At 30.1% G+C, this 27,347-nt stretch overlaps 3 protein-coding genes across 6 annotated transcripts; 2 read left to right on the forward strand and 1 right to left on the reverse strand.

Moving 5' to 3' along the window:
* Nucleotides 1-306: 306 nt before the first annotated feature.
* Nucleotides 307-7,136, forward strand: LOC128386477 (calpain-8-like). Its single transcript, XM_053345513.1, has 5 exons — nt 307-3,431; nt 6,063-6,156; nt 6,233-6,565; nt 6,642-6,697; nt 6,990-7,136. Exons 1-5 carry the CDS (start codon nt 606-608, stop codon nt 7,014-7,016), a joined length of 3,336 nt encoding a protein of 1,111 aa, XP_053201488.1. The 5' UTR covers nt 307-605; the 3' UTR covers nt 7,017-7,136.
* A 61-nt stretch (nt 7,137-7,197) lies between these two features.
* LOC128386478 (1,4-alpha-glucan-branching enzyme-like) lies at nt 7,198-9,831 on the reverse strand. Its single transcript, XM_053345514.1, has 2 exons — nt 8,211-9,831; nt 7,198-7,919 (listed from the first exon to the last, which is right to left on the reverse strand). The coding sequence occupies exons 1-2, from the start codon at nt 9,679-9,681 to the stop codon at nt 7,351-7,353; spliced, it is 2,040 nt and encodes a 679-aa protein (XP_053201489.1). The 5' UTR covers nt 9,682-9,831; the 3' UTR covers nt 7,198-7,350.
* A 2,404-nt stretch (nt 9,832-12,235) lies between these two features.
* On the forward strand, nt 12,236-27,261 carry LOC128386475 (GATA zinc finger domain-containing protein 14-like). Of its 4 annotated transcripts, XM_053345509.1 has the most exons (3): nt 12,236-13,047; nt 22,109-22,229; nt 22,890-27,261. In XM_053345509.1, exon 3 carries the CDS (start codon nt 23,214-23,216, stop codon nt 24,591-24,593), a length of 1,380 nt encoding a protein of 459 aa, XP_053201484.1. In that variant the 5' UTR covers nt 12,236-13,047; nt 22,109-22,229; nt 22,890-23,213; the 3' UTR covers nt 24,594-27,261. The 4 variants fall into 4 exon arrangements, with proteins under 4 accessions (XP_053201484.1, XP_053201485.1, XP_053201487.1 ...); XM_053345510.1 differs by lacking the exons at nt 12,236-13,047; nt 22,109-22,229 and adding an exon at nt 22,339-22,530; XM_053345512.1 differs by lacking the exons at nt 12,236-13,047; nt 22,109-22,229 and adding an exon at nt 22,562-22,582.
* Nucleotides 27,262-27,347: the final 86 nt, after the last annotated feature.

The following is a 27,347-nucleotide window of genomic DNA, read 5'->3' on the forward strand; positions in this document are numbered from 1 at the left end:
GATCGTGACAATCAATTGTTAATTAATCCTCGATTCTTTCAATGATAAACATTGATTACTTATCATCGCAATCGAAAGCAATTGTTTGCAATTGAATTAATTTTCCCCACGATTAATATTCAATAAATCATAAGTAATGAATTAAAGGTGAATTAAGCAAATGATCAAGTTAATTGTAACAATATGATCGTTGGAAAAGTTTTCTTCATTGATAGAATTGAAAATTTTTCTCTTGCAAATGGAAGATTTTTCTTCTCGTCGTTGGTTCTTCCCAAATGATTGTTATCTTCTTCTTCTTCTTCTCTATCATCATCATCATCATCATTCAACCTTCCCAATAAACAATTGGCTCCCTGAGTGAGTCTCTCATCCTCCAAGTGAGAAGAAAAAAGTAAAAAAAAAGTCACTCAAATGAATCTCTCACTCGCAAGACAAGTTTCAATTGTTGTAGTTACAACTTTTTTCACAATCAACTGTAGTTTTCTTGTTTACTATGATTCCAAGTAAATCTTCAACTTTGATTTAGTTGTGATTAATTGCGACAATTTTGATTACCTTACCATTGTGATTTACCTTTAATTGTGTCTCGGAAAACCTTTTCGTCAATGGGTTTCACAAGGAATATCAATAATCAACAACGAAATCATCACTATCATCATAACCATAATCATAATCACAATCAATTACATAATCAAGCAAATACTTCACATGCAAGTAAATCAATTGGTGGATCATCAAATGTTCATCATCATGTTAATCATTTACCTCAACGAAAACCATTTACCAATCCAGTTAACGGAGGTTTAAGAATCAATGGAAATCAATCTTCACATGTATCAACTAATCAGATTAATTCTTGTGCTAATTCAGTTCCAAATGTTTCATCATCATCATCATCTCCACGTGAGAATCAAGTAAATCAACAGGTTAATCCATCAACTAATGGTAATAATAATAATAATAATCATCACCATCCAATCGGTTCAACAGCGACAGGAAAAGTTAATCATCAGCAACAATCAGCATCAACCAACAGCGCGAATCAAAATGTAAATGGTCATCATCCTAATCCATCATCATCTTCATCTTCATCGACAACATCATCGACCAATTATTCGTACCTTCGTCGACTTTGCCGTGAAAGAGGAATACTTTTCGAAGATGCAACTTTCTCTCCAGGTAATAGATCACTTTTCGGTAAGAAAGATGTACCTTCATCATCTTCATGTAATTTTCTGTCCAAAATTTCATCATCCATTGTTTGGATGCGTCCATATGAGATTTGCTCTCGTCCAAAGTTTATTTCCGCCTCCCCATCAATGGAAGGTGGAACCACCTCAGCCTCACCTATTGGACGTTTTGACGTTGAACAGGGTGAGGCCATAATAGCGATAACCGCTTGTTCTAGTAACAAAAGTTCATCTTCATCTCCATCATCTCTTTTACTTCCAACTTTATCTTCCTCATCAAACTCTAATCACCATCACCACCATCATCATCATCACCATCATCATATTAATAACGGAAATGGTGGTGGGGGCGGTGGTGGAGGAGGAGGAGTAGGAAATGGTAATATAAATGGTCTTAACGGACACTCTGGTCTCTCAGGCGGAATCATTGGAAATTCAAATTCTTCTCCATCTTCATCATCCTCATCAAACAATTATCTTTCTTCAAAAACAACTTGCTCATCTCTCCTTTCGGCCATTTCCTGTCTCACCTTGACTCCATCGCTTCTTGATCGAGTTGTACCTTCCGATCAATCCTTTTCACCGACAAATTATTCGGGAATATTTAGATTTAGATTCTGGAGATTTGGTGATTGGACTGAGGTAATTATTGACGATCGACTACCAACTTATAAAGGTCGACTTCTTTTCCTCCGTTCAGCTGATCCAACTGAATTTTGGGTTCCACTTTTAGAAAAAGCTTATTCCAAAATGTATGGTTCATATGATTACTATTTGAAAAACTGTTTCACCGCTCAAACATTACAAGATTTGACCGGTGGGATCGCCCAATCGTTTACAGTTCCTCATCATGATGGACACATAATCTATCAGATGATTAGCTCAGCCGTTCCCAGATCAACTCTTCTTTCAGCTTGTATCTCATCTATTCCTCCTTCAGAAGCTCCTGCATCACTTTTATCTTTATCGGGTGGAGGGTCAGGGTCAACACCTTTCACCCCGTTTAGTTCATCTTATTTATCTTCAGGTCTTTCCGTTGCAATGAATAAACTTCAACCTGCTCGACTTCGTAATGGACTAATAACCAGACAAGCCTATTCGATAACAGGATTAGCAAGGGTTAGAACACAATCAAGAGGTGGTCTATCAAATCACAATCATATCCATCATCATGCTCATCACCATGCTCATCATCATCCATCTCATTTGCATCATAATCATCATGCTTATGGAACTGGGCACATTAATCAAATGACAACAGGAAATGTTCCCAATGGAGGGTTTCCAATGACCTCTGGATCGGCAAGTAGCCTTGAGGTTGTTTTAATTAGACTGAAAAATGCTTGGGGTAAAGGTGAATGGAATGGCCCTTGGTCGGAAAGGTCATGGGAATGGGATACACTTTCTGATCGTGATAAAGAAGAGCTCTCAGCTCGGTGTAGAGATGACGGTGAATTCTGGATGTCATTTGATGATTTTCTAAGATTCTTTACTCACCTTGATTTAGTTCACATTGGTCCTGATGATTGGATGGCTGAAACAGCCTTACACCATAAAAGACCCTGGAGAGCGGTTCTTGCCCGTCGTCGGTGGAGATATGGTTTCAATTCTGGTGGTTCACCAGAGTTTAAAGATACTTTCTCAACCAATCCACAGTTTCATATTCATATTCCCAAAAATGGTCTCAATAAATGTCACGTTGTTGTCTCAGTTACTCAGCACTATTTACCAATTGGTTTAGCTGTTTATGCGACTCATCCATTCACAAAAGCAGAATTACAATCTCATCATCATCATCACCACCATCATCATCCTCAGCACCATCATCCATATCATTATTCACAACAAAATCAACTATTGATGCAATCATCAGCTCCATCACTTTCAACTTCAACCCAATTAGCATCTTCTCGTAATCAAGGTTCACCAGTTAGTCTTTATCCAATTGGATTCTGTGTCTATGAGGTTCCACCGGGAATGAAAAGATTAACCTCAGCGTTTATCGCTGCCCACCGTCCACTCGATGTAACCGCGTTTACCTGTACAAGGGAAACGGTTACCTTTTTCACTCTTCCTCCAGGCGATTTTATAATTGTCCCAAGTACAGAGAAACCTCATTGTGAGACCAAATTTTTACTACGAATCTTAACCGATGAACCAAGTACGATTTGGGAAGTTAATGATGATAACATTATTTTCACCGATATTTCAATTCCCAAGGTTATCGAAAACACTGGACAGGTAAGTTTACCATTGAACCGATTAATTAGCCAATCTATTCATCTCAATTAACTAACGATCGTCAGTAATTATCAATAGCCACACCAACGAGTAATTAATTACACTTAACAATTGATTGATTTTTTCTTAATATTTTATAACAACAACAATTGAATTATAGTTAATAACAATTTAAACTGTTCACCAATGATACTTGATGTGAGTTTGTTCAAGCCAAATGTAATTAACAATCAAATTATGGGTTAGGTAACAATTTAAATGATCAGTAAATATATATAACCATAAATGATAACGATTGTGATAATGATAATATAACAATTTAATTTTGAAAGGTAACTGATTTAGTGCCCTTTTTGTTTAAATCATCTTAGGTTAACAATCTAATTAATCATATTAATCGTTTGAGAAACTGTTAGATATTTAATTTTATGATAAACAACAATTTAAATAACCTCTTCAATTAAAGAGCTGGGTGAGGTTGTTTGTTTGACTGATTATCATTAAAATTTTGTTGTATATTTAACTTACTTTAATTGTTTGGTTAGTTAATCAGTTAGTTAATCAGGGGAAGATTTGATTTGATCATAATCACCGATAAAATTAATAATAATAAAGGTATAATCATAATGATGGTAACATCTTTATCAATCAGGTAAATCAAGAAATACAATCAATTGAATTGAATTGAATTTACAACAAGAGACCAAAAAATGAAAATCTAATAATAATATATTATCAATATGAATGAGAAAACTTAACAAATTAAGAAAAAAAAAGTTACGATGATTTAGTTTGATTATTGTTTGATTATCTTGATCCATTCTGTGATTAACTATTATTAATATTTTCGCTTAATTGTTAATACATATAATTTGTTTCGTAAGTATAATATCAAGTGAGGAAAGTTTGTTTGTCCATGACAACGATAACTTGATGATTCCCGGAAAAAGAAATGAACACAATTGAGAAATTGTTGATTCTCTCTCTCTCTCTCTCTCTCTCTCTCTCTCTCTTGATTGTCGAGAGGAAGAAAAAAAAATAACCAACATGATCAAGAAATTGAACCAATGTCATGATTATGTTGATTGTTATGGTAAAGAAAACAAAGACATTCATATGTGTATTGGAAAAAGATGATGAGGATGCTACTGAAGAGAGTCATCAAATTGACCTTGAATAATGTGAATTAAATGAGTAGCCAAATGATTAGAGATGGACATGGTTCATCAGGGACAATCAACAGTAGATGGAAGAAGAAGAAAAAAAGTAGAAAGGATTAGAATACAATTGAAAAGAATCTGATGATTTTGTTAGAGAGAAAAAATCATCGGTAGGTCACGAGTAAATCGTTTTCATCATCATCATCATCTTCTTTATTTTCCTTTGATAATCAACATGATCATCAATTGTCAATGGAACACTGAATTTCAAGGTTACTCTCTATCGTAATTATTATTACAATCAACAGATAAATCCCGTTGTACGGAAGTAACAATAATATAAATTGTTGATTATGATTCACAATCATCATGATGATGATTGTGATGTGAAAGATGATGAGGATGAAATTAAGAAAAGAATAGAATTTAATGTTGATTTTTCTTCCATTTTCTTTTTTTTTTTTCCTTCTTTTTGATTAACAATTTAAATCGACATTCTCTCCATTTAAATTCACTTGATCTGTTTTTTCTTGATCGTTGATTGTTATTTAAATTGTTACCTTTTATATTGTATTCTCATCTTGACATTGAAATCTCAATAATTTGAATTGATTATGCTAATTTTTACCTCGATTTGATTTCATTGCGAGTTTATTTAAATCAGTTTTTCACTTCTTGTGTTTATTAGATTCTGTTAATCTTATCAATCATTATAATCAGTAAATTGTTGATAACCTGATTTAATTTCAATTGTCCTTGATACCGATGTTGTTGTTGTTGATTATTACAATGAAGATGAGCTTTCAGCTTTTAAATGATTAACTGATTGTTTAGAGGTTAGAAAATAAATTATTTAAATTAACCTTTAATTGGTTGAATTTGTGTAATTATCGTTTCCACAATTGGCTTTATTTTTATCAACATGCAATTGAACAATTTAAAATAACAATCAAGTTGTGATGTTAATTGTTGTATATTATTATTGTTGAAAAAATTTACTCAATTGGTTAATTTAATTTCCTTATTATCATTGAGATTAAAAACTAATCAATCTAACTAATTACAGTTTTGTTGACAGTTAATTTTCAATCGGTGATTTTTTTTTGTTCAATTGATTAAATTGTTTACCTTTTTCCTTTACTTAACCTTTTCGATTAGTGATCAATTAAAATCAATCCTAATTGTAAAAGATTATCATTAGCTAATTGTGTAAATTGATGATTCCAGTCACGGTGAGAGTTAATTGTAACAACCAAATACCGATTGTTATGCTTTCGATTGACCATCAATCTTAAATTGATTTCATATTATACTAATTGTTAAAAGAATGGAAAAAATATTTCTACTCAATCAAACCAAATTCTAATCAATTTTCTCAGTTGAAATTAGTTAATTGTTACAAGAATCAAATGTGAACAATTGTGTACTAATCGAAAACCCTTCGAACTTTATTGTTGTACTTTCTTAATAGAATGGACAAAATGTTCTAAATCGTTTGATCGCTAAGCTACCTAACGAAATCGACGCCGCTTTGTTACTCAAAGTTCTAAAAGCTTATTGGAAACGTAAGTTTGACATTCGAATAGAATATTAACTTTTTTTTTTCGATCTTTCTAACAACTAATTGTTAACAATCAACAGCTCTTAATATCCTTTACGATAAACCATCAATGGAGCTTTGTCGATGTTTAATTATGCTAAAAGATTCGACAATTACTGGTAAATTAATCGTGACCGAATCTTTGGCTTCCCTATTGAATATGCTCCATTTTTGGAGAACCATTTTCACTAAACATCAATCAAATTCTCATCACAAAGTTTCATCTTATAATTTTCGTTTGGTTCTCTGGGAAGCGGGAATATCAGTTTCGAATAAAGTTCTAGAATGTCTTGTAATTCGATTCACAAACAATTGCGCTCTTCTCAACCTCGAATCGTACCTACTTTCTCTAGTCAAGTTACACCTTGCCCATGGTGAGTTCGAAGCCCAATTGATACTCAAACATAACATTCGTATTCTAATTGTAAATTGTTAATTGTTTCTTCTCAGATCGTTATCGTAGTTTAGAGAGGAAAGGAAAGAATCAAAATTTAACATTGGAAGAGGTGAGTGTGTTTAACAATTAAGTGAACCTTTTCACTGATGATCAACTTTGGGTTTAACAATTTATTCTTGTATTCTATCAACCGTTACAATTGATTCTGTTAATCATGATCATCATGTCAGGTTGTTGATTGTGAATATCATTCAGTTAACTAGAAAAATTTTCTCTCTTCTCAATTGTTCTGGTGATTAGATTTCAGTAAATTGTTAAACCAGTTTTTCTTTGCTTAATCATTTTCTTGAGAAATTTAATCCAATTCAAATTAATTGTCAACTGATTCTCTTCATTTTCAGATGATTCTGTTAACCACTTATTCATAATCATAGTTATAATATAAATTGTTCAATAGAAATTAAATCTGTTAAAATTTCTAATTACTTTTCATTGATTAATTTTTGTAATAATTTAAATTATAATAAAAACATTTTTCTAAAAACTAATTAGTTACAATTAGCGATTCATATTATTTATTAGATGGATAAGTTAATTTTGGGATTAAGATTATTAGAATTAAGTTAATTTATTTAAACTGGATAACAAAAAATAACTTGTTCATTTGATTTGCAACAATAATAATTAACTTAAAATGACTAAAAATAGGTTTTTAAGAACAATTAATTGCTCTGATTGAGTTATATATTGCCAATGTTTAAATTATTTTCTAGCGAAAATGATTCCAGTTCGAGAAGGAATGTAAATCATCATTGAATTAGCACGTCCAGCAAAATCTTCTGGAGAAGTGAAAAAATCAACTGAATGATCCAACCTTTGGAATCCACCAAATTCAGCTGAGTCTGAGTCAAGAATCATATTGTACTTTCCAGGTTCATGAACACCAACTTTGTAGTCTGGAAAAGATTTGGTTGGATGAAAATTGAAAACAAAAAGACATTGGGATCGTTCAAATACAACAACTTTGTCTTGTTGATGTTTCCAGGAAACATAACCAGAATCATCGGCATTTAACCAACGGTACTTTTCTTCCAGGGTATTCATGGCTCGATCAAAATTACCAAGAAACTTGTAACGAAGAAGATCATCATCTACAAGATTATACTGTCGACGAGCATAATGGTAACTACTATTGTTACCAGCTCGAGGGAAATCAAGCCACTCTGGATGTCCAAATTCATTGCCCATGAAGTTTAACCAACCCTCTCCACCGAGACCATGAGTTAACAATCTGATCATCTTGTGTAAGGCAAGTCCTCTTGAAATGGTATCTGAAAGGTAAAGTGAATCGTTTATAAGTATCAGTTTAAAAGTAATAATAATAACAACAATATTAAGATAACAATATAATGGATCAGATTACAAAGCAACTTGACGAGAAAATGGAGGAAATTAGCGGAAAAAGAAAGAGAGAATATGATGACTGGAAGAAAAGGGTAAAAAAGAAGAGTTCAACATGGATGCAAAATATTCAGTTCCATTGGTGAATCTCTTGCGATACTAATGGATAATAATAAAGAAAACAAGTTGGAGAGTAAGTGAAAAAAATAGCTAATCATTACCGGTCAATGGAGTCAAGGTTGACATATTGTCGTACATTTCTTTATCCATCAACCAGAAAGCAATTGTTTTGTCACCAACCAGAGCTTGATCATGAGATTCAGCATATGCAATAGTTTTTTCCTTCCACCGTCGGTTTGTAAGGGTATGGATAATGTTACCAATATCCCAATCTTCATCTCGCTGTTCTTTAAGTAATTCAATCCATTTATCCGGTAAAGCCATTCCAAGACGATAATCAAATCCACCTCCACCCTCTGAAACAGGTCGACAGAGAGCAGGCATTCCGGAAACATCTTCAGCAATGGTAATTGCATTTGGATGGAAAGTGTGAATCAAATGATTAGCCAATTGTAGATAATTGAAACTTTCCGTGTCCGTGTTAAGGCCAAAATATTCATTGTAATCACCAGAGAAACCATGACCAATACCATGTGAATGATAAAGAATCGAGGTAACACCATCAAAACGGAAACCATCAAATTTAAACTCTTCCAACCAATAATGACAATTAGAGAGTAAAAATCTTAAAGTCTCATAATTAGAGTAATTAAATAAACGTGAATCCCATAGAGTATGTTCACCTTTTGGACCATCATGAAAGTAATGACCATTGGTACCATCGAAACGATTTAAACCATCGGCCACATTTTTACAGGCATGAGAGTGAATTATGTCAAGAAGGACATAAATACCTTGTGAATGACATTCATCTATAAGGTGTTTAAGCTCATCGGGTGTACCATATCGAGAAGAGGGTGCAAAATATGAGGTAACTTGGTAACCAAAAGAGGCATAATAAGCATGTTCCATGATTGCCATTAATTGGATTGCGTTGTAACCCTGTTTCTTAATTCGAGGTAAAACTTTTTCTCTAAAATAATCATAGGTTGCAACCTTATATTCTGGACTACTGATACCAACATGACTCTCATAGATTTTTATATTAGTCGGTGGTGAAGGTTTCGACGATTTAAAGGTGTAACTTTTTTCCGGATTGTAGAAAACCTGATCATAGATTATTGATGTTTCTGGTTGTACAACGTAATTTGCCCAAGGTGAAATACGATCTTCAATGATTCCTTGTTTGGTTAGAATTCCAATTTTCAATCTATCACCATGTTTAATTGCTGGTTTACCATTGGAATCTGGTGGTATAATTAATTCCCATTTACCAAAGTCAAGTTTCTTATATGGATGGGAAATTGTTGACCAGTCATTGAAATCACCTTTAAGAAATAATCCTTCAGCTCCAGGAGCCCATTCGAGACAATGGACACTGTTATCAGGTTCAACATGGATTCCAAATTGTTTATAGCTCTCGAGGAAACCTTTTATCCCCTCATTTGAACCAATTGAGTCCAATAGTTGATTAAAATGTTGATATCGACGTTTAATCTCATTTTCGTGTAACTTTAAATATGGATCAAGTTTAAGAAGATTTGATAATTCGGGCGGAGAGACACTTAACATGGCACAAAGAGAAAGATAATACAAATTGTAGTTTCTTCGTTAACAAGGTTAATTGAAAGTCAAAAGAACTTTTTTTGTCTTTCTATCAATCAATTAATTACGAACAAAAAATAAATGAAAGAAAACAAATTAAAAGAAATCACCAAGGCTCAATCTTAATCTTTCTCTATGGAAGATTAACGTAGTAGGCGGAGTCTCTTTTTCGATTTGGCGGTCAATTTAAACTAATCAACTTTTAGAAAAGAAAAAGTAAATTTGGCGCCAAATTCAAATGAGAGTTTTTTTCGATTGAAAGAAAATTAAATTTTCTCTTTTTTTTATTTATTTAATTGTCGAGATTATTATTGATTTGATGTTGGAATTTTGTTCTTTTTTTGTTGTTGTTTCTATTAAAGGTTATTTGATATCTGATGAGTCTGGTAATGTTTATTGGATAAAGGGGGAGATTTACAATGTTTATGATATTGAACAATATTCATATATGATGAGAGTGCGATACTTGTGATGATAAATTGTCGAGTATCATTGACACCAATTAAATTTTATCTGATTCTAAGTTAATGAGAATTAAAGTTATTAACCAATTATCATTCATAAATTTATTCTTCTTTCTTTGTATCGTTTAAATTTTCTAATAAACATAAATTAGTTTCACTTGTTTTACTATTTACGAGCCAATGAGAAAGGTAACAAAATGAACCAACCTTTTTAATGATGAAGTGTAAATGAACAATCAAGAGATTTGAGGCCAGCTAAATTAGAATCTAGAATCGTAATTAACCTTTTTTTTTCAGTGAGTTAACATTTGATTTACAAAATTTCATCGAGCTAATTGTTGATCTTTTCTTAAGATTGGGCGGAAATGATTAATTGTTTTACCCTTGGGGCATAAAGATGACATTTTTTGACTTTCTCAAAAAGTGGAAAAAGAAACAACCAGAAGAAGAAAAAGAAAGAGAGAAAGAAAGAGAAGATAAATTGATGATGATGATGATGATGATGATGACGAGAATGACGAAAATGACCATGTTAATAATAATGATGATTCTGTTTCAATTGAATTTCAGTTAAATGATTAAGGTGCAGCCCGAGAAAAGCCTCAAGGTGAGTTGAGTATATTTTTCTCATTTAAAGTTGAGCATCACTTTCACTTTTCCTTTATTATTATGATAAATTCAGTAAATCATTGAGTTAATTGTTCTTGAATCGCTTCCAGAATCAATTCATCTTGTACTTTAAACATTGAAACAATCAGTAAATCTTAACAGTAACAACTTTCTGCCAATTTTTGCAACAACAAAAAAAACTAATCAATTGAAAATGGAGGTGAAAACAATTCTAGAAAAATTAACTAATTTCAATGAGAGAAAATTAAAACAATCAATCTCATCATAGTCTCTCAATTGATAGATAATAATAATATCGTGAAAATTGTGACAATGATTGAAAATTAAAACTGTAATAACAATCAGGCAATTGGATTAACTGATTAAATGATTATCCAATTTAACATTTTGTTATCCTCACTAATTTCTCAATCCTGACAATCGAGTTGATTACTTGGAAAATAAAGGAATCAAATTGTAAAAGCTTGAAGCAGTTAATCAAAACTTAGAATCAAACTAATAAATTATATTATGAGGCCCACAAGAGAAAAGTTTAGTTAACAATTTATTTAATTTTCCAACTTGACTTCTGTTAATATAAACCGAATCAACTTTTAAATAATAATAATATACACTTCCTTTAATTAGCATTCAATGAATTAAGAAAAATAAACTTAACCACACAGAGGAAAAATATCAACAATTAGGCGAATAACATTTAATCAAAAATGAGAATTAAATTAATAATCAACAAATCAGCAAATTAGTGAATCCAAATGATTCCAAAGGAAAAGGAAAATTAATTCACTCAAGGAGTTAGTTGATTTTTTTTTCTTCTTCCATTTTCAATGTTTATTAATACATTTTTTTTTTCTTCTTCATCATCATCTCTCTTATCCCTTACCTAACATTTTTTTTTCTCTCTCTTACCTTGGCCTTCTCCAAAATTTTTCTCATACCCTGAGGGCATGAAAACATGTTCCTTCTCCTTCTTGTTTCTCTTGTAACAATTTTCATCCTGATAATTTAAACGTTAAGAGACCGATCTGTTGTTCTTGATTGTTGTTTGTTGTTATTACAACTTCTTGAGTGTTGGAGTTTTTTTTCATATCATTGGGTTATTATTATCACACAGAACCAGAGAGAAGAGTCAAAGAAAAAATTGAAACACATGCTTGGGATGAGGATGAAGATGAAATGATCATCATCATTATCATCATTAAACTCACTTGGTTACTCTCTCTCTCTCTCTATTTCTCTCTTTCTGTTAATTTATTCACTTTCACAATTTCAAAGATACAAGTTGAAGTCTCTTCTTGAGAGAGAGAGAGAGAGAGAGAGAGAGAGAGAGAGAGAGAGAGAGAGACTCAAATTAACATAGAGAAAAAAAATTCTCACTTGAATTTGATGCTTGAAACTCACACTCTCTCATCATTTTGCATCTTCTTACCTTTTTTCATGTTTACTTTTTAAATTATCAACGTTAACAGTTTGTTGATTAACCATGATTATCATTCCAATAATGATACAGATCATAATCTTCATGATAATCAACCAATAAATGCAAAATAGATTCACCAATAGTTCACTTCTAGTTCCGTGATTATCTCGACACTATTTATCTCTCTATTTTTTTCTTGCTCTCCTTTTCTCTCTAACCACTGATCATCCCGAGAGATTTATGGTGACACCATAATCATCATTAGTTAATCTCCCTCTTTTTTAGTTGATCTTTTTTTTCCTCTATCACTTTTCTGTATCATCTTCACCCAACACCAGCAACAACACTATCATCATCATCATCATCTTCCAACTCTCTTCCTAAATTTTTTTCCTCTTCCCCTAAATGAGATTAAACCAACTACTACTACTGCTACTAATACATGTATCATTTTAACGGATTATCCGATAACCACCAAGAAGAAGAGGATAGACCAGGACATTGAGAAGAAGATGAAACAAATTTAACTTTATTCTTGATATTGAGAACAGTTTTTTTCTTATATTCCTATTCTCTACCTTTTAAATTGTATGAACAAGTTTCATGTTGATTTGTTGTTTATCAACATTCAACGATTACCTTGATTATCTTGGTGACTTTTTCTTAGATATTCATTATATTTATTACACTGTGAGTGTTAATATCTATCATCTGTTAATCAACCTGTAACCTCATGGATAGTAAATTGAATACGATTTATGTGGTGATGTATTAGTCGTTAATCCATGTTTCTTACCTAACACCTAAACCATTAAGTGGGTAAGTTGATCCGTTTTCTTATTCTCTTCATCTTCATCTTTTTATCATCATCATCATCATCTCTCTCTCTCTCTCTCTCTTTCTCTCACTCATTTTCTTTTGGCTTGAATCTCCTCTTTCACTTGAATGTGTCAAATTGATTCATTTCATGAAACCACAAACAAAATGTCTCCCAAAATATCTTACACTTTGTCGAATTTAAAAACTTTTTTTCTACATCATTTTCATCCTCATATTTATCTTCATCTTCAGTTTTTTCTTCTCTCCATCTTCATCTTCATCTTTATCTTATTCTCGTTAATTACCTTTGAGAGATTATTGCTTTGGAATAGGTTGATGACAGTTCTAAACACACATTAGCTTAAGGCATTTATAATGATCTCCATTCAATAAGCGTGCTCATATTAACGTACCTATTATAAGTTCATTTATTTACTAAATTATTATGTTATCGTTTTTAGTTGTTGTTTATCATCAATTGTCAATTGCTTTAGGTGACAATTTACCGTAACATTTTTACGTATTAATCAGATTAACATGTTAATTCAGTTTGACGATCTTTTTATCCATCTCTCTCTTTCTCTCTCTTCTTGTTACTGTTGATTATTTTAATCCAATTGCAACTTGTAATCAAAAAGTAATTCTTATATTAATCATTTGAAATTCATGAATTTTATGTAAACAAATCAATTCTTTATCCATGGTGATTATCATGATATACAGATTCGAGTGAAAAGTTTCGAGGATGAAAGAGAAAAAAAAACTTTTTCTTTCGATATGACAAGTTCGTTATCGACTTGTTGAACTGAGTTATTCAATCTTTACACCCACTCACCAGAATCTTTTTCATGATTCTGTAATCCTCCACAATTGACACTTGGATAATATTTGATTTGATTGTCAAATGCAAATGATTAATTAAATTAATCAAAATGATCATCATGAATATTTAACCAGAATTAACTGTAAACCAATATAATTATAAGTTAATTTTTATATAATAAATATAAATCATGATAGTTAATCTAAACATAAATCTAATCTTGTTAATGGCCAAGGAGAGACAAATTATTGATTGTTAATCATATCCAATCAATTAATCAAAATAATACGTTTCTTTAATCATTATTTTCTCGGTCAAATTTTACCCAATCAATATCATTTGATCACGATTCACTTTCATTGATTGTTAACCACCATCATCATCATGATAATGATTGAAACAATTTAAATTGATTAGCAATCGTTTTAATCAATTGGGATATTAAAGGTAAATAAAAATAACACTGATGATTTAATATCAATACAATTTGTCAACAATTAAACAATCAAACTAATACAAGAGTAAAGTTAAATGTTGATTGGTTAGTTAACTTATCAACTAATATATTGATCAGGATTAGGCTTAATTATTATGATGAAATAGTTAATAGTTAAAAAATGACTCATCTAATCATTTGATGAGGTTCAAATATCTTACCTTGATTTACAGGTTTTCATCACCAGGAACTTTGAATTAAATTGTTGATTTGATTGTAATTAAATATTAGCCTTTTAATTTCATCAGTTTAATGATAATTGCGATTAGTATTCATATATAATATTTATATATCTAAATTTATATAATTAATTGCTGATTATCAACAATTAATTACAGTAATCAATTGTTACAGTTTAAATTGATATTCTTGAGTAATTGAATTTGATATTGATCTTGATTGTTACTTATTATGGAAAGTTGGTTGTAATTGTTAGTTAATTGTTATCAATATTAAACATAAATGCTTATTGTAATAGTAATAATAATAACGATTATGATAACGATATGTTGATTAGGATGATTAAGTTGATTAAGTTGATTATCTTATTTGCTCGGTGATCTTAATCATCTTCAGGAATTGACCTTTTCCCTCCGATTCCCTCATTTCCCTCAAATCATATTTATAATATTTACCTTTAGGTTTTATATTATTTAATAATAATTAGTTAGTTAATCCATTCAACTTAATTTGATTGTGAACGTGGATAATCAAAATTAATCTAATTCAGTTGAATACATGAAGAAAAAAAAAGTAATAATTATTATTATTTAAAACGATAATCATAATCATCTTTAATCTTAACTTTTAATTTTGTTTTTTCCTTAAGCTCAAGATTATGATTATGATGACAAGATGAATTACAATTGATTGTCAGTTATAATTATTATTAAATTGTCTTAATTAAAAAATATAATACAGTCAATCATACAGGACAATTAATCAGCTAATGATTGAGAAACTTGATCTCAATGATTTTGTTTATTGTTTCATTTTACTTACCTGGTTGTTAATTGTTGTAACTAATTTAGTTTCAAGGTTAATCAAACTTTTCAACTGATTGTTGTTTCATTTACTTTTAATTGTATTGAATTTTAATTCATTAATGATTAGTTTTTGCTGTTGATTTTCAATTCACTCACATTTATTTATTAATAATAATCATATTTACTAATATCTGATTGATTAACTTGATTAGCAACGTAATAGTTTAATAATGATAATCAGTTAATTGTTAGTTAATTAGTACTCTAAGAATCACCTGCTAATGGTCATTTACCTTAATCAATTGTTGACAATCAAATGATTTCAATGTAACAAGACAATTAAAAGGATAATTATAATTACAATGTTTCCCCTGATTATCATTAATAATTGATTCCATTGCCAATAATCAGCTAATTGTTCACACACAATTGATACAATCAAAAGCTTCATTATCATTATTTGTACCTATTATAATACTTGTATCAATGGGATGAATTTTCAAACAATTAACTCGCAATCAAATTTACCGAGAAACAATTTCAATGTGAATTTCAATGGTTTAAGTAAATTGGTTTTGTTTCCAACGAAACTAAATTAACATATTTGAATAATTATCATTCCAAATATAAATTATGATTAATTTAAAAGTTCCAACGAATGATTGAGTAAATTGTTTCAATTTTACGAGAAGAAAAAAAAAGTTTGTAAGAATTTGGAATCATTGAAAAATCTCATTGATTCTTGGGACAAGTTAACAAATAATTAGTATAATTTATTAGCATTTGGAAAGAAGTAAAAAAGAAACCATGTAATTTATGAATTGAATCAAGAATTGATTGAGTTAACAGAATAAATCTGAAATTAAATCCTATCCAATTCTGACCTTGAATAATAATATAAGAGAGAGAGAGAGAGAGAGAGAGAGAGATGAAAAAGCAACACCATGAGCGACGATTCGAGTGACATGGTGAATGTTTATCTCTCCTTTTCCATACAAAATTTCACCGTAAATAATTTTAGTTATGAGTTAAAATCGCCATTCAACTAATTGTAACATAAATCAACTTGATTAGTGTTCATAGAGTCTTTTATATGTTAGCTCTTTTAACGATAATCTTAATTAATTCCTCGAATTTAAATCATCATCATCATCTTCTCATCTTCTTCAATTCCAATGGTCATTTCCAATTGATGAGACCAATCTTATTTTCCTCTTGTTCCAATTCAATTTGATTCCTTTTATATTACAATTGATTTGTTTTAAAAACTTTAATTATCCTCGGGTGTGTTTCTTTGGTTAGAAAGTTTCACTCAACAATTAAATTTAATTTAGTTTCATTTAGCTGTTGATTATAAGTGAATAACCTTCACTTGGTAATGATAATGTTTCATGTTAATCTTACCCTTGATTTCTGATTACCTGGTGGACTACAATTAACTATGCAACATATGTAAACTGGATTTAATGATGATGATATTAATTATTGTGATAATCTAATGGGAGGCAAGGATGATGATGATGATGAGAGAGAGACAAAGAAGACAAATCATTTTAATGAATTAAATAAACATTATAAGGCCACAGGTAAACTCATTCATTATTTATCATTTTGATTAGTTAAATGAATTAGTGAAACAAAAAAAAATATATCAACTTGAAAATTGGAATTAGTTGATCACGAAATGTAATCAATCAACAATTAAATGTTTACAATTCAATTTTAAATTTAATTTGATAAATTTAATCATTAGTTAACACATAGCTTTCTTAATTTACTCTATTAATTGTAAGTCTATATTTTACCTTAATCATTAGCTAAACATTAATTATCATCTTGGTGAATGATAATTATTTCATCAATAATTAACTTGATGACAGGAAAAAAAGTTTCAAATCAAATTCACCTTTTGTTGTTGTATATTAATTGTTGATTACTTGATTACATAGAACTAGATTTATGTATATAAAGTTAATTGTTGCTAAATTGTTTCAACGGATATACGAGGCCATTGCAATCCATTGGCCTTGGCCTTATAACAATTAATTAAATAACAATTTAAATTGCCAGTAAATGATTAGTATTTTTTGTTTTCACTTCTTTCAGTTGATTACAATTAAATATTACACAGCTGACAAATTAGCAGATTTAATTAATTTAGTTGTACAATTTAGGTCACAACGGATTTTGTCCCAAACCGTATCGAAGTCAATATCGTCTTTAAATGTTATATACAATTAAGTTAATCATTTGATATGAAATGATTTAGGATTTTGTTTGGTTAACTGATTGTTGTCTTTAGATTTAGTTAATAATAATAATCAACTAAGATTAACCAAAATCTTAAAATGGGTTAGATTGTTGAAGTTAATTGTTGATTCTGATGATAATAATAATGATGATGATGATACTCTCGATTCTTAGAATTAGTTAATTTCGGAAAATTACCAGAATTATGTTGATTTAAAGTATTTTATGTACTAAATTGTCTGTTGATTGTTGATTAAAATTGAATTGGTTAAACTATCGGGCTACTTTGCTTTGGAACCTCTTGACCTTAAGTCCCTCTCGTTTCATTTGGTTGATGATTCTGTTGATTAAACCTGAGGCTAATTTACAGCCTCATCAATCTAAACCAGTTAAATTAACATATTGTTAAATTAATTACTTTTAATTATCTTGAAGAAAAGTTAAATTAATTGAGGAGGTTTAGTAAATTTCTATTTTTTTTCTGTTAATCTTTTAATTCTTGTCTACTTTTAATTTTGTTTTTGTTTTTCTCGTTGTTGATTGTTGATTTTTCCTTCTTACTTATTAATACATAATAGATATTCCCAAACAATTCAAATTAATCATCAACAAGGTTAACCAACAATTATAATCATCAACATGATTATCATCATTATCTTCAATCATTGTAATCATGATGATTATGATTCTGGTGGATTAACCCAACTTGATTATCCTTACAGATCGATGAACTTAATCAACAATTAAGAAACAAGTTAAAACCATTGATCAAATCTCAGCTAATTGACAATCAAATTAGAGTAATTGAAATAATTGATTCACTTGATTACTTTAATTATTAGACTAGTTTTTGTTTTACAATCAATTGACTCTGAGGAAAGATTTTTATTTTTGTTGATTCTCTTGGATTTAATTAAAGACAGAATCAACTTTAATCATGTTGATCGTTTTTCCCTTGCCAATGGAAACAATTTCATGATGATTATCATGATGATTATGATTTCCTATGAATTGTCATGGTAACTATTTCTCTTCATTCAATTATCTTCCTAGTATCCAAATAATTATGTTGATTGTTGTTACTGATTAATACTTGGAACCACAATTTGAACAATCAGAAGCAATCAAATGCTTCCTTCCTCTGTTGATTCAATTTTTTGGGTTAATTTATTTAATTAAAATGATTAATAAACTGTGTTGATTGTACAAGTTCACAATTTACTCAATTGTCCCTTGATCAAATTGATACAAATTGATTATAAAGGTTAAACAACTTTGACCCTGTTAATTGTGATCAGGTCAATGGTCGTTACAATTATCCAAGTATCACAATCAATTGACTATTGGTAAGAGAAATTAAATTTTCACAATCAAAGAACAACAATTAACTTAATTGACGATCATCTTATTGATTTATTAATTTGAAGGTGAATATAAATACTCTGTTAATGACAGATTTGTTTGATAGGAATGGTTAATAGATTTAATCAACAATTAAGTCACCAAATTTGAGGTAAATTGTTATAAAACAATTATTAATATCTGATTAAATTGTGGTAATTAGAGTAATCATTTTAGGTCAATCTGTATTTTCCAGTTAAATTAGACCACAATTAAATAAAGTTAATCCTTGATTAAACTAATCAAGACAAAACCAAAGGTAAATCAAATGCAATTTATGATCAACCTTTCATATTGGAGCAATTAAATAATCAATTGGATGGCTGTTTTTACATCCTTGTTGATTGTGATTGATTTTGACAATGGTTAACCAAATTAGTCTCAAATTGATTAGGTTTTCCTTTGTTACAATCAATTAATAAATTAATTGTATATATCGCTAATTGTGGATAACCCAAAATCAATTTAATTTTGTCGTTGTTATTGTTGATCAAACAATCAACGCCTTCTTGATCTTTGATCGTTCACAATTGAAATGAAAAAAAAAGTCTTGTTGATTGTTATGAATTAATCTCTCTTTCCACTTCTATGATTTTAATCAATCAATTAATTAATTAATTGTCTGATTTACAAATATCATAGTATGTTCACTTGAAAATCGTAACAACGTTTCAACTGTAACAATTTACCAATATTTAGATCACAATCAAGGCCATGACCGGTCATCGATTATAATCAATCCAATGATTAATTTAATCTTTTTTATTTATCACAATTAAACTTCAACTGATTAATTAATTGCTCCCATTCTCATATAGTTGTAGATATTTTTACAAGTAAATTTGTTTTCCTAAATTATCCTAATGGTAAATTGATTGAAAATGATTAGCGTTGATTGTAAACAAAATTAAATGAATTGAGAGCAATCAATCTCTCTCTCTCTCTCTCTCCTATCTGATTAATTTAAAGTTGTTTACTAATCACTAATCGATTAATAGTAATAATAATGATTCTTTGATCATGATTTGGATTAACAATTTGAGAGATTAACAGTGAAGTGAAACAAAAAGGAGAAAGTTAAGTTCAAATCAATGGAAAACCTTGATTATCATGAAGGTGAACCAGGAAATGATAGAAATTAATTCATTCTCATGACAATCTAAATCAGGGTCTTGATCAGAATTTTCAACTTGAAATTTAATCAATTTCAAGTTTTCTCCAAGATTTCCTTGGTTACCTCTGATTTTTACTTCTCGAAACTTTCAAAAGTCCAAAAAAAAAAGTTTCATGATTGATTGAAACTTTGTCCATGTTTTGATTGTATCAAAAATTAACTGTAATTACCTTTGATTGTTAATCTACCTGTTGAAAGAAGACAACAAAACAAAATCAATTTTCCTAATTGTCAGTACAAATTGTACATGTATTATGTTAACAGGTTATGTTGATTGATAAAGATCAACATTAGCATTGATTTGTATTAATAATATTATCATTTTTGCCTGAGAGCAAATTAAATTTACCTGTTAAAGGCTTTTACCAATGATTATCACCTTAATCATGACCAATTATCTTAAATTGAAAATCATCTCAAGTTAATCAAGTTTACCGTTTATCGAAATTAACTTTCAAACCATTTTTACCGGTTTAACTTGTGGATTAAGACTGAAAACTTAATCGACGAAACAAAAAGAGATTAAGAAACAACCAAAACAACGAAAGAAACTTTTCTCGAAAAACTTTTCTCTCGAAAGAAAAAGTTTCCGAATCTAAATTACCATCGATTATCATGATTAACCTTGAACAATTTAAGTCAATGGTCGTTGAATTAACAGTTATTATCAATGGATAGAAATGTAAACCGTTATGTTTACACAATTGAAAGGAGATTATAAGATTAAAAGAAACTATTAAATCAATGGGATTATAATTGTGACAAAGGTAACAAAATGGATTAATAACAAAATAGAATCAAATTTAAACCGTTAAATTGTTGATCGTTGATGATGAGGCCTAAATGATTAACATGAAGGTAAACATAAAAGGAGAAGCCAAGAAAAGGTAACTAATTAATGTGCCTCTTGTTTTAATCCATGTTGATTAAATGTTGATGATTAAACAATCAGTTTATTCAACAGGCGAAAAAAAAAGATGAAGATGAAAAACTTTCGCCTTAATCTTTGGTTAGCTAAATTCAAGCAACAACAACAACATGAGAATAGTAATTAAGTAATTAATCCTAATTAATCAAGTGTTTATACCACACACTCGTTTCTAGTTAATGTTAATCTCTGATGGAAGAGAAAATAAGAGAAGAAAAATTTTCAAAATTTTCTCTTTTTTTTTCGGTTCATCTTTTTCTCTATTTTGTTTTCATCTTTTCGTTTTCCAATCTCACTCATGTTTCTCTCTCTCTCTCTCCTTTCACTGATTAGCGCCTGAAGAAGAAGAGAATTGATGAGGAACCATTGTGATTGATTTTTATTCTTCATTAGACTATCATCATCATTCTATCATCATCATCATCATCTTCTTCTTCAACAACGTTCGCTTAATTTTCTCTTTTTTTTCTCTCTCTCTTCTCTTCATCATCTCTTTCTGAATTTTCTTCTTCTTCTTCTTCAACATTCAACTCATTTTCTCCCCTTTTTCTTTTTCCCTCCTTTTTTCTCTTCTCTCTCTCTCTCCAAGTTTCTCTTTTTCTCCTTCTCATCTTCTCATCTCTCTCTTTTCTCTTATTTTTTTTTGTGGAAACCACTTTGTGAACCTAATCTAGTTTAAGATATTCTTCAATGTATGTTGATCAACGGTGAAGATCAACCAAAAAGAAAACATCACTTACATAAACACTCACACTTACATTCACCATACAAACTCAGTTACACACCAAAGAAAAAGAGAGTTTCCATTTCTCTCTCTCAATTATTGTTATTGTTTCTTAATAATCTCTCACTTTGAGACTCTCTCTCTATCTACAACAACTACTACTACTGTTGATGGTCAATCTCCAATAAACATGTAGATCGTTTTCTTCCCTCTGTTGATTGTTTGTTGATTTGTTTGTTAATATGTTTTTATCTCTGTTCTTTTCACCTTCCATCTCAGGCTCACTTACCATCAACAACAACAACAACAACAATTAACATCATCATCTCTCCTTTCATCTGGAGTCAATGTTAACCACAATTAAACCTGTTACCATTTGATTAACTTTAATTGTTAATTGGTAAGTTTATTAACTTGTTTTCTTGTACATATATTTATCTCTTATTTACCTTTTATATTGCTAAGTGAAGAAAGAAAAAGAGAAAAGAACAAAAAAATATTCTTTTTTTCGTTTCTCAATTTTTCTTCTATTCTCTTTTATTTTTCTTTTTTCTTCTATTCTACTCTTCTTCTCCTTTTTTTCTTCTTCTAATCATAGTAACTGTTTATTTAGTTTGTTCTTAATTTTCTTTTTACACATCTTAATATCTCTCTCTCTCATCTTAACTAGATTAATTTCAATTGAAATAAGAGACTCCAAGGTGAACTTGATTCTCTCTCTCTTTCTCCTTTTCTCTTTCTTATTCTCTTTCTGTATGTTTATGTTTATATTCTTGTTGTTGTTATATTTTTAGTGTAATAGAAAAAAAAGAAACACTTTCACTTTCTATTCAGTTTTATCACCTTTTCCTTTTTTTTATCTCTGCTACCTGATTGTTTATTCAGATATATAAATTGTATTGTATATACGATTGATTGTCATTGTCCTCTCATTCCAACCACTAGAGAAATAGAAACTCTCAATTGGTGAAAGATGATTAACTATATTTTAGATGTTTACCATTGGAAAGAAAATTAATTCTTCTGCTTTTTGTTTCTCTCTCTCTCTCTCTCTCAACAGATATCTACCTCATCGAGTTCATCTATGGCTTAGATAGGAAATTGTGCCTTTACCCAAGAACCCAAATTCGGATACAAGTTTATTGTGTTAATTTACTGTTTCTCTCTCACTGCCTGTCGTTTATATTTTAAATCTCCAATCATCGGACTTTCTCCTGATTTATTTTGTTCGGCATTTATATATATATATATATTTATATGTTATATATAATATATAAATTACGTTAATCGTTTTTTGATTTATTTTTGTGTTGTGTTGATTAAGGGAGAAAATCAAAGTAATAGGTCCCACATACATAAAGTTATCGTTAATTGAGAGTTAAATATGCGTCAACTTGAAGAAGAAGATGATACTCAAGCAACATGTCCCGAAGACTCTAATTTAACTACATTAAATGTTAACTGCCGCGGGCTAAATGGTCGAGAAGATGGTATCAATGGTATTCCTGGTGAGAATGGGATACCTGGTGTTATCGGTGGCTTAGAATGTAACAATCATAACATGTTAATGAAAGGGAAAACAAATTCGTCATCTACATCAATCAATACAACCACTGGGACAATACATTCTGGTCCACCGGCTATTTTACCAACAACACCAACATCAACAACAACAGTTACAAATACTACTACTACAACAAATATGAGGAAAACTAAACGATCACCTAATGAAAGACGATTTAAATGTGATCAATGTGAAAGAATGTTTTTCACCCGTAAAGATGTTAAACGTCATTTGGTTGTACACACTGGAGTTCGTAATTACGCTTGTCCTTTCTGTCAACAACGTTTCGGTAGGAAAGATCATTTGGTTCGTCATGCCAAGAAAAGCCATCAAAAGGATACTCGAGCTTCAGCAGCTTCGACAGCAAATATAACAGTTTCTTCACCTCCAATTGGTACTACAACCAATAACAACAATAATTCACCGATAAACCATCACCATCATCGACGATTAACTTTCACCCATAGTCAAGTTCATCATGGTTTATCTGGAACACCAACAATTAACCATCACCATCCAGGACGTATGATTGTTAATGTTAATAACAATCTTCACAACAACAACAACAACAATAATAATAATACCAATGGCAGTGGTAATAATGCTAATCTCTCGCCATGCAATTATTCATCATCAAATTTGGGCCCAGTTATGGATCAACCATCATCCATTATGCTTCTAGGTCCAGGTCCGGGTGGAAATGTTAACGGAACTGGAAGCAGCAATAGTAATGTTTCAAGTTCATTAAACAATTGTTCAACCAATGGTACAATTAACGGTTGTAATACTGTAAATGGAAATGGTGTCATTAATAATAATCACCATGATCTTTGTTATCCAGGAAACACAAATCATCACAATGGATCAATGGCCTCTTCAATAAACGATGGTCACTTTGGTGCTCCAACACCAATGGGACATCATTCATCTTTATGTGAAACAACCTCACTATTTAACAACGGCAGTCACTATTTTAGTTTAGGAGCGGGTCCAACTCCATTCATGAATCCAGCTTATATAACTAATTGTTTCGGACATATAACAGTCAATCCAAATAACTCGAGTTCTCAAGGGTTAACTAGTGTACCAACAATGTGCTCAAACGATCAAACAAACTCAGTTAGCTGTACCAATGCTCTAACCCATTTGGATGTCAATCTATCAAATCATCTTCATCATTTTAATCAAGTTTTTCAGTGAGAAAATTAATCAACAATCAACAAAACTATCTCCTTATTATATCGTTAGCTCTCTCTCTCTCTTTCTCTCTTTCTCTCTGTCTCTCTTACACACACACACACACACAAACACTTTCTACCTCTGATAATTTCTCCATTTTAACTTGTCTATTCCATCCAAGGATAAATATACGAGTTAACAATTAGCAAGAAAACATCACAATCAAAACAATTTAAAGTAAATTTGACTTCCCACTATGACAAATAACCTTCTACCTCAAGATTGAGTTACATGGAAAAAAACTGTTTCTCTTTTCTTATTCTCATCATTAACCACAACTCTCAACTACCTCTAACAATTTATCATCCAATTATTCAAAGGTACAATTTACCTTGAAATTGACGCAACTTTCGATGTTCACCTACACATTAATCATCATCATCATCATCAAACAACAACAACAACAACAACAACAACAACAACGTATTTCACTTAACCTCAAAGCATAAAGAAAAAAAAATCTACCTCATTTTACTCAAAGATTAACGAGACATGTGCCATCTCAATTATAACTATTGTTATACTACCTCAATACGGATGGAACTTGATCAACTTCAATTGATTCAGTTTTGTTGATTGTAAACTTTGAATTGATCAGATTATCAAATGATAATCGTCGAAAACATAAAAACACAATTGGTGATAAAAAAAAACAACAAAAAAACCCATCGAAAATACATCGATTATCAAGTATATATTAACCTCTTATAAAGACACACAAAAACAAAGACACATATACACACAGGAACGAAACTACCTCAACGAAATTGACCTAATTTTATAAACCAACTTCGTCCTTTGCGAAAAAAAAATATCACAATCGATATTTGAATGAAATCAACTACCTCAAACTTTTTGGTCTCTTTTACAATTTTCCTTGGAAAAGATCAACCATGAAAAACACCATAATATTGATAAAGGAAGATGAAGATAGAAGTAAAAAAGAAAACGAGATTGTTATGATAATTGTTGAAGTGATTTAATCATGAAGAGAGATGAAAAGTTCAGTTTTAATTGCCATTGTTAATCAATCAGCTATTAATAGTTTTCTATATACTAAACTATTTGTACAAAAATTTATCGAAGATAAAACAAAATCTCATTGAAAAGGGTTTAGGATTATCTAAGATTATCGAATATGTTTCATTGGAAATTTCTGTTTTTCTTTTCTCTGATCTAATCTTCCTTTCTCATGTTATAATTATTGAAACTAATTAACTATCATTAACGATTTTAATCTAATTATTTTTTTTTCTCGTCGAAACAAAAGGAAAATCCATTTTATTTGTTTACAACCTTTTCTCTTGCCTCTTTTTGCCAATATTAACCATTTAATCAACATTGTAAATCCCAAAATGTTGTCAATTTTTTGCTCTACCTCAACTTTTTGTTTTCAATTTAAATTGTAAGTGGTTGACAATGTAAACTTACAATTAATTGTTTAATGTAAATCTCCAATCATCGCTACAATCAAATGATTTTATTCTGAAACAACAAACAAACAAATCAACTTCTAATTGTGTAAAGATACGTTTCAGCATTTTGAGTCAAATTTGAAAGAAAAAACTTCTTTTTTGTTTCTTCTCTCGATTCTAATCTATTTTAATGCCTTACCTAAATTTTTGCTCAACAATTGTTACAATTAATTAATTAGTTAATTAACGAAGAAAAGTTAATAATAGGAACATTATTAAGTATTCTAATTGCTCAAAATGCTTGTAACTTGTCTTCTTCCATCTTCCTATTATCTATCACTCTCTCTCTCTCTCACTCTTTTTCTCTCTCATCTCTCTCCCTGATCATGATAAACCGTAAATTAATTGTGATTCAATTAGGAAATTAATGAACTATATTATAATTTGAAATGACTGAATTGTTATCAACAGGAACCACAACTCTACACCTTGAAAGTTAATGATGTTTCTTGATTGAAAGGGAACATTAATAAGACGAAAAGGACGAGAAAAAAAAACTCTTTGGAATCAAGAAAATACACTCAACCGAACTCACCTAAAGTGCCGTAATTGAATTGATATAAAACTTCAGGAAAAAGAAATTAGCAAAATTAATTAGCCAAATAACAAATCAAAAGGGAAAAGTTTTAGCATTGGTCAAGAAATTATCATCGTAATTGTCAACCGTCAACAAGTAATCAAGATAATCTTCTCGCTCTGTTAATCTCTTAGCAATTGTTTTCCTCTTCACTCATATTCATGTTCACTAATTCCCATTGAATGTTGTTAAATGTTATTGATACAAAGTTTGACCACTAACATGATGATAACTGAACAACAAGACACTCACAACCATGAATACCTCACAATCAGAACCATGATTACAATGTAATTAAGTGTCTTATATTATAATTTCATCTTTGTATTACCCTCCGAATAAGTTTCCTCCAAAAAACAAAACAAAACAAAACAAAATGGTTCTATTTACCTCTCTATCTGAGTGTTAAATCACTATTTTAATCAATCCTTTAATTTCTGATTCTTAAATTACCTCAACAAACAATTTGTCTTAATTGCTGATTTGCCATAACTTTGTTCATCTCTGCCAACATTTAAACCGGTGTAATGATTATTATCATAATTATTATTATATTATTATTATTATTATCTTATTATTTCAATCAATTGCAATATTTTTTACTCTTTAAACAATTAAACCAAATCAATCTCGATCGTGTTGAAACAATTAAGTTAACCATCA

Source organism: Panonychus citri, unplaced genomic scaffold, assembly GCF_014898815.1.
Source record: "Panonychus citri isolate SS breed McGregor unplaced genomic scaffold, ASM1489881v1 Contig00072, whole genome shotgun sequence".
NCBI lineage: Eukaryota > Metazoa > Arthropoda > Arachnida > Trombidiformes > Tetranychidae > Panonychus > Panonychus citri.

What these genes read in the sequence shown, in the direction of transcription:
- LOC128386477 (XM_053345513.1), top strand. Translation starts at nt 606, where the DNA reads ATGGGTTTCACAAGGAATATCAATAATCAACAACGAAATCATCACTAT. An exon ending in CAAGTTACACCTTGCCCATG is followed by an intron (nt 6,566 to 6,641) that starts GTGAGTTCGAAG and finishes GTTTCTTCTCAG; the next exon opens with ATCGTTATCGTAGTTTAGAG. An exon ending in AAAATTTAACATTGGAAGAG is followed by an intron (nt 6,698 to 6,989) that starts GTGAGTGTGTTT and finishes CTTCATTTTCAG; the next exon opens with ATGATTCTGTTAACCACTTA.
- LOC128386478 (XM_053345514.1), bottom strand. Translation starts at nt 9,681, where the DNA reads ATGTTAAGTGTCTCTCCGCCCGAATTATCAAATCTTCTTAAACTTGAT. An exon ending in AACCTTGACTCCATTGACCG is followed by an intron (nt 7,920 to 8,210) that starts GTAATGATTAGC and finishes TTTACCTTTCAG; the next exon opens with ATACCATTTCAAGAGGACTT.
- LOC128386475 (XM_053345509.1), top strand. Translation starts at nt 23,214, where the DNA reads ATGCGTCAACTTGAAGAAGAAGATGATACTCAAGCAACATGTCCCGAA.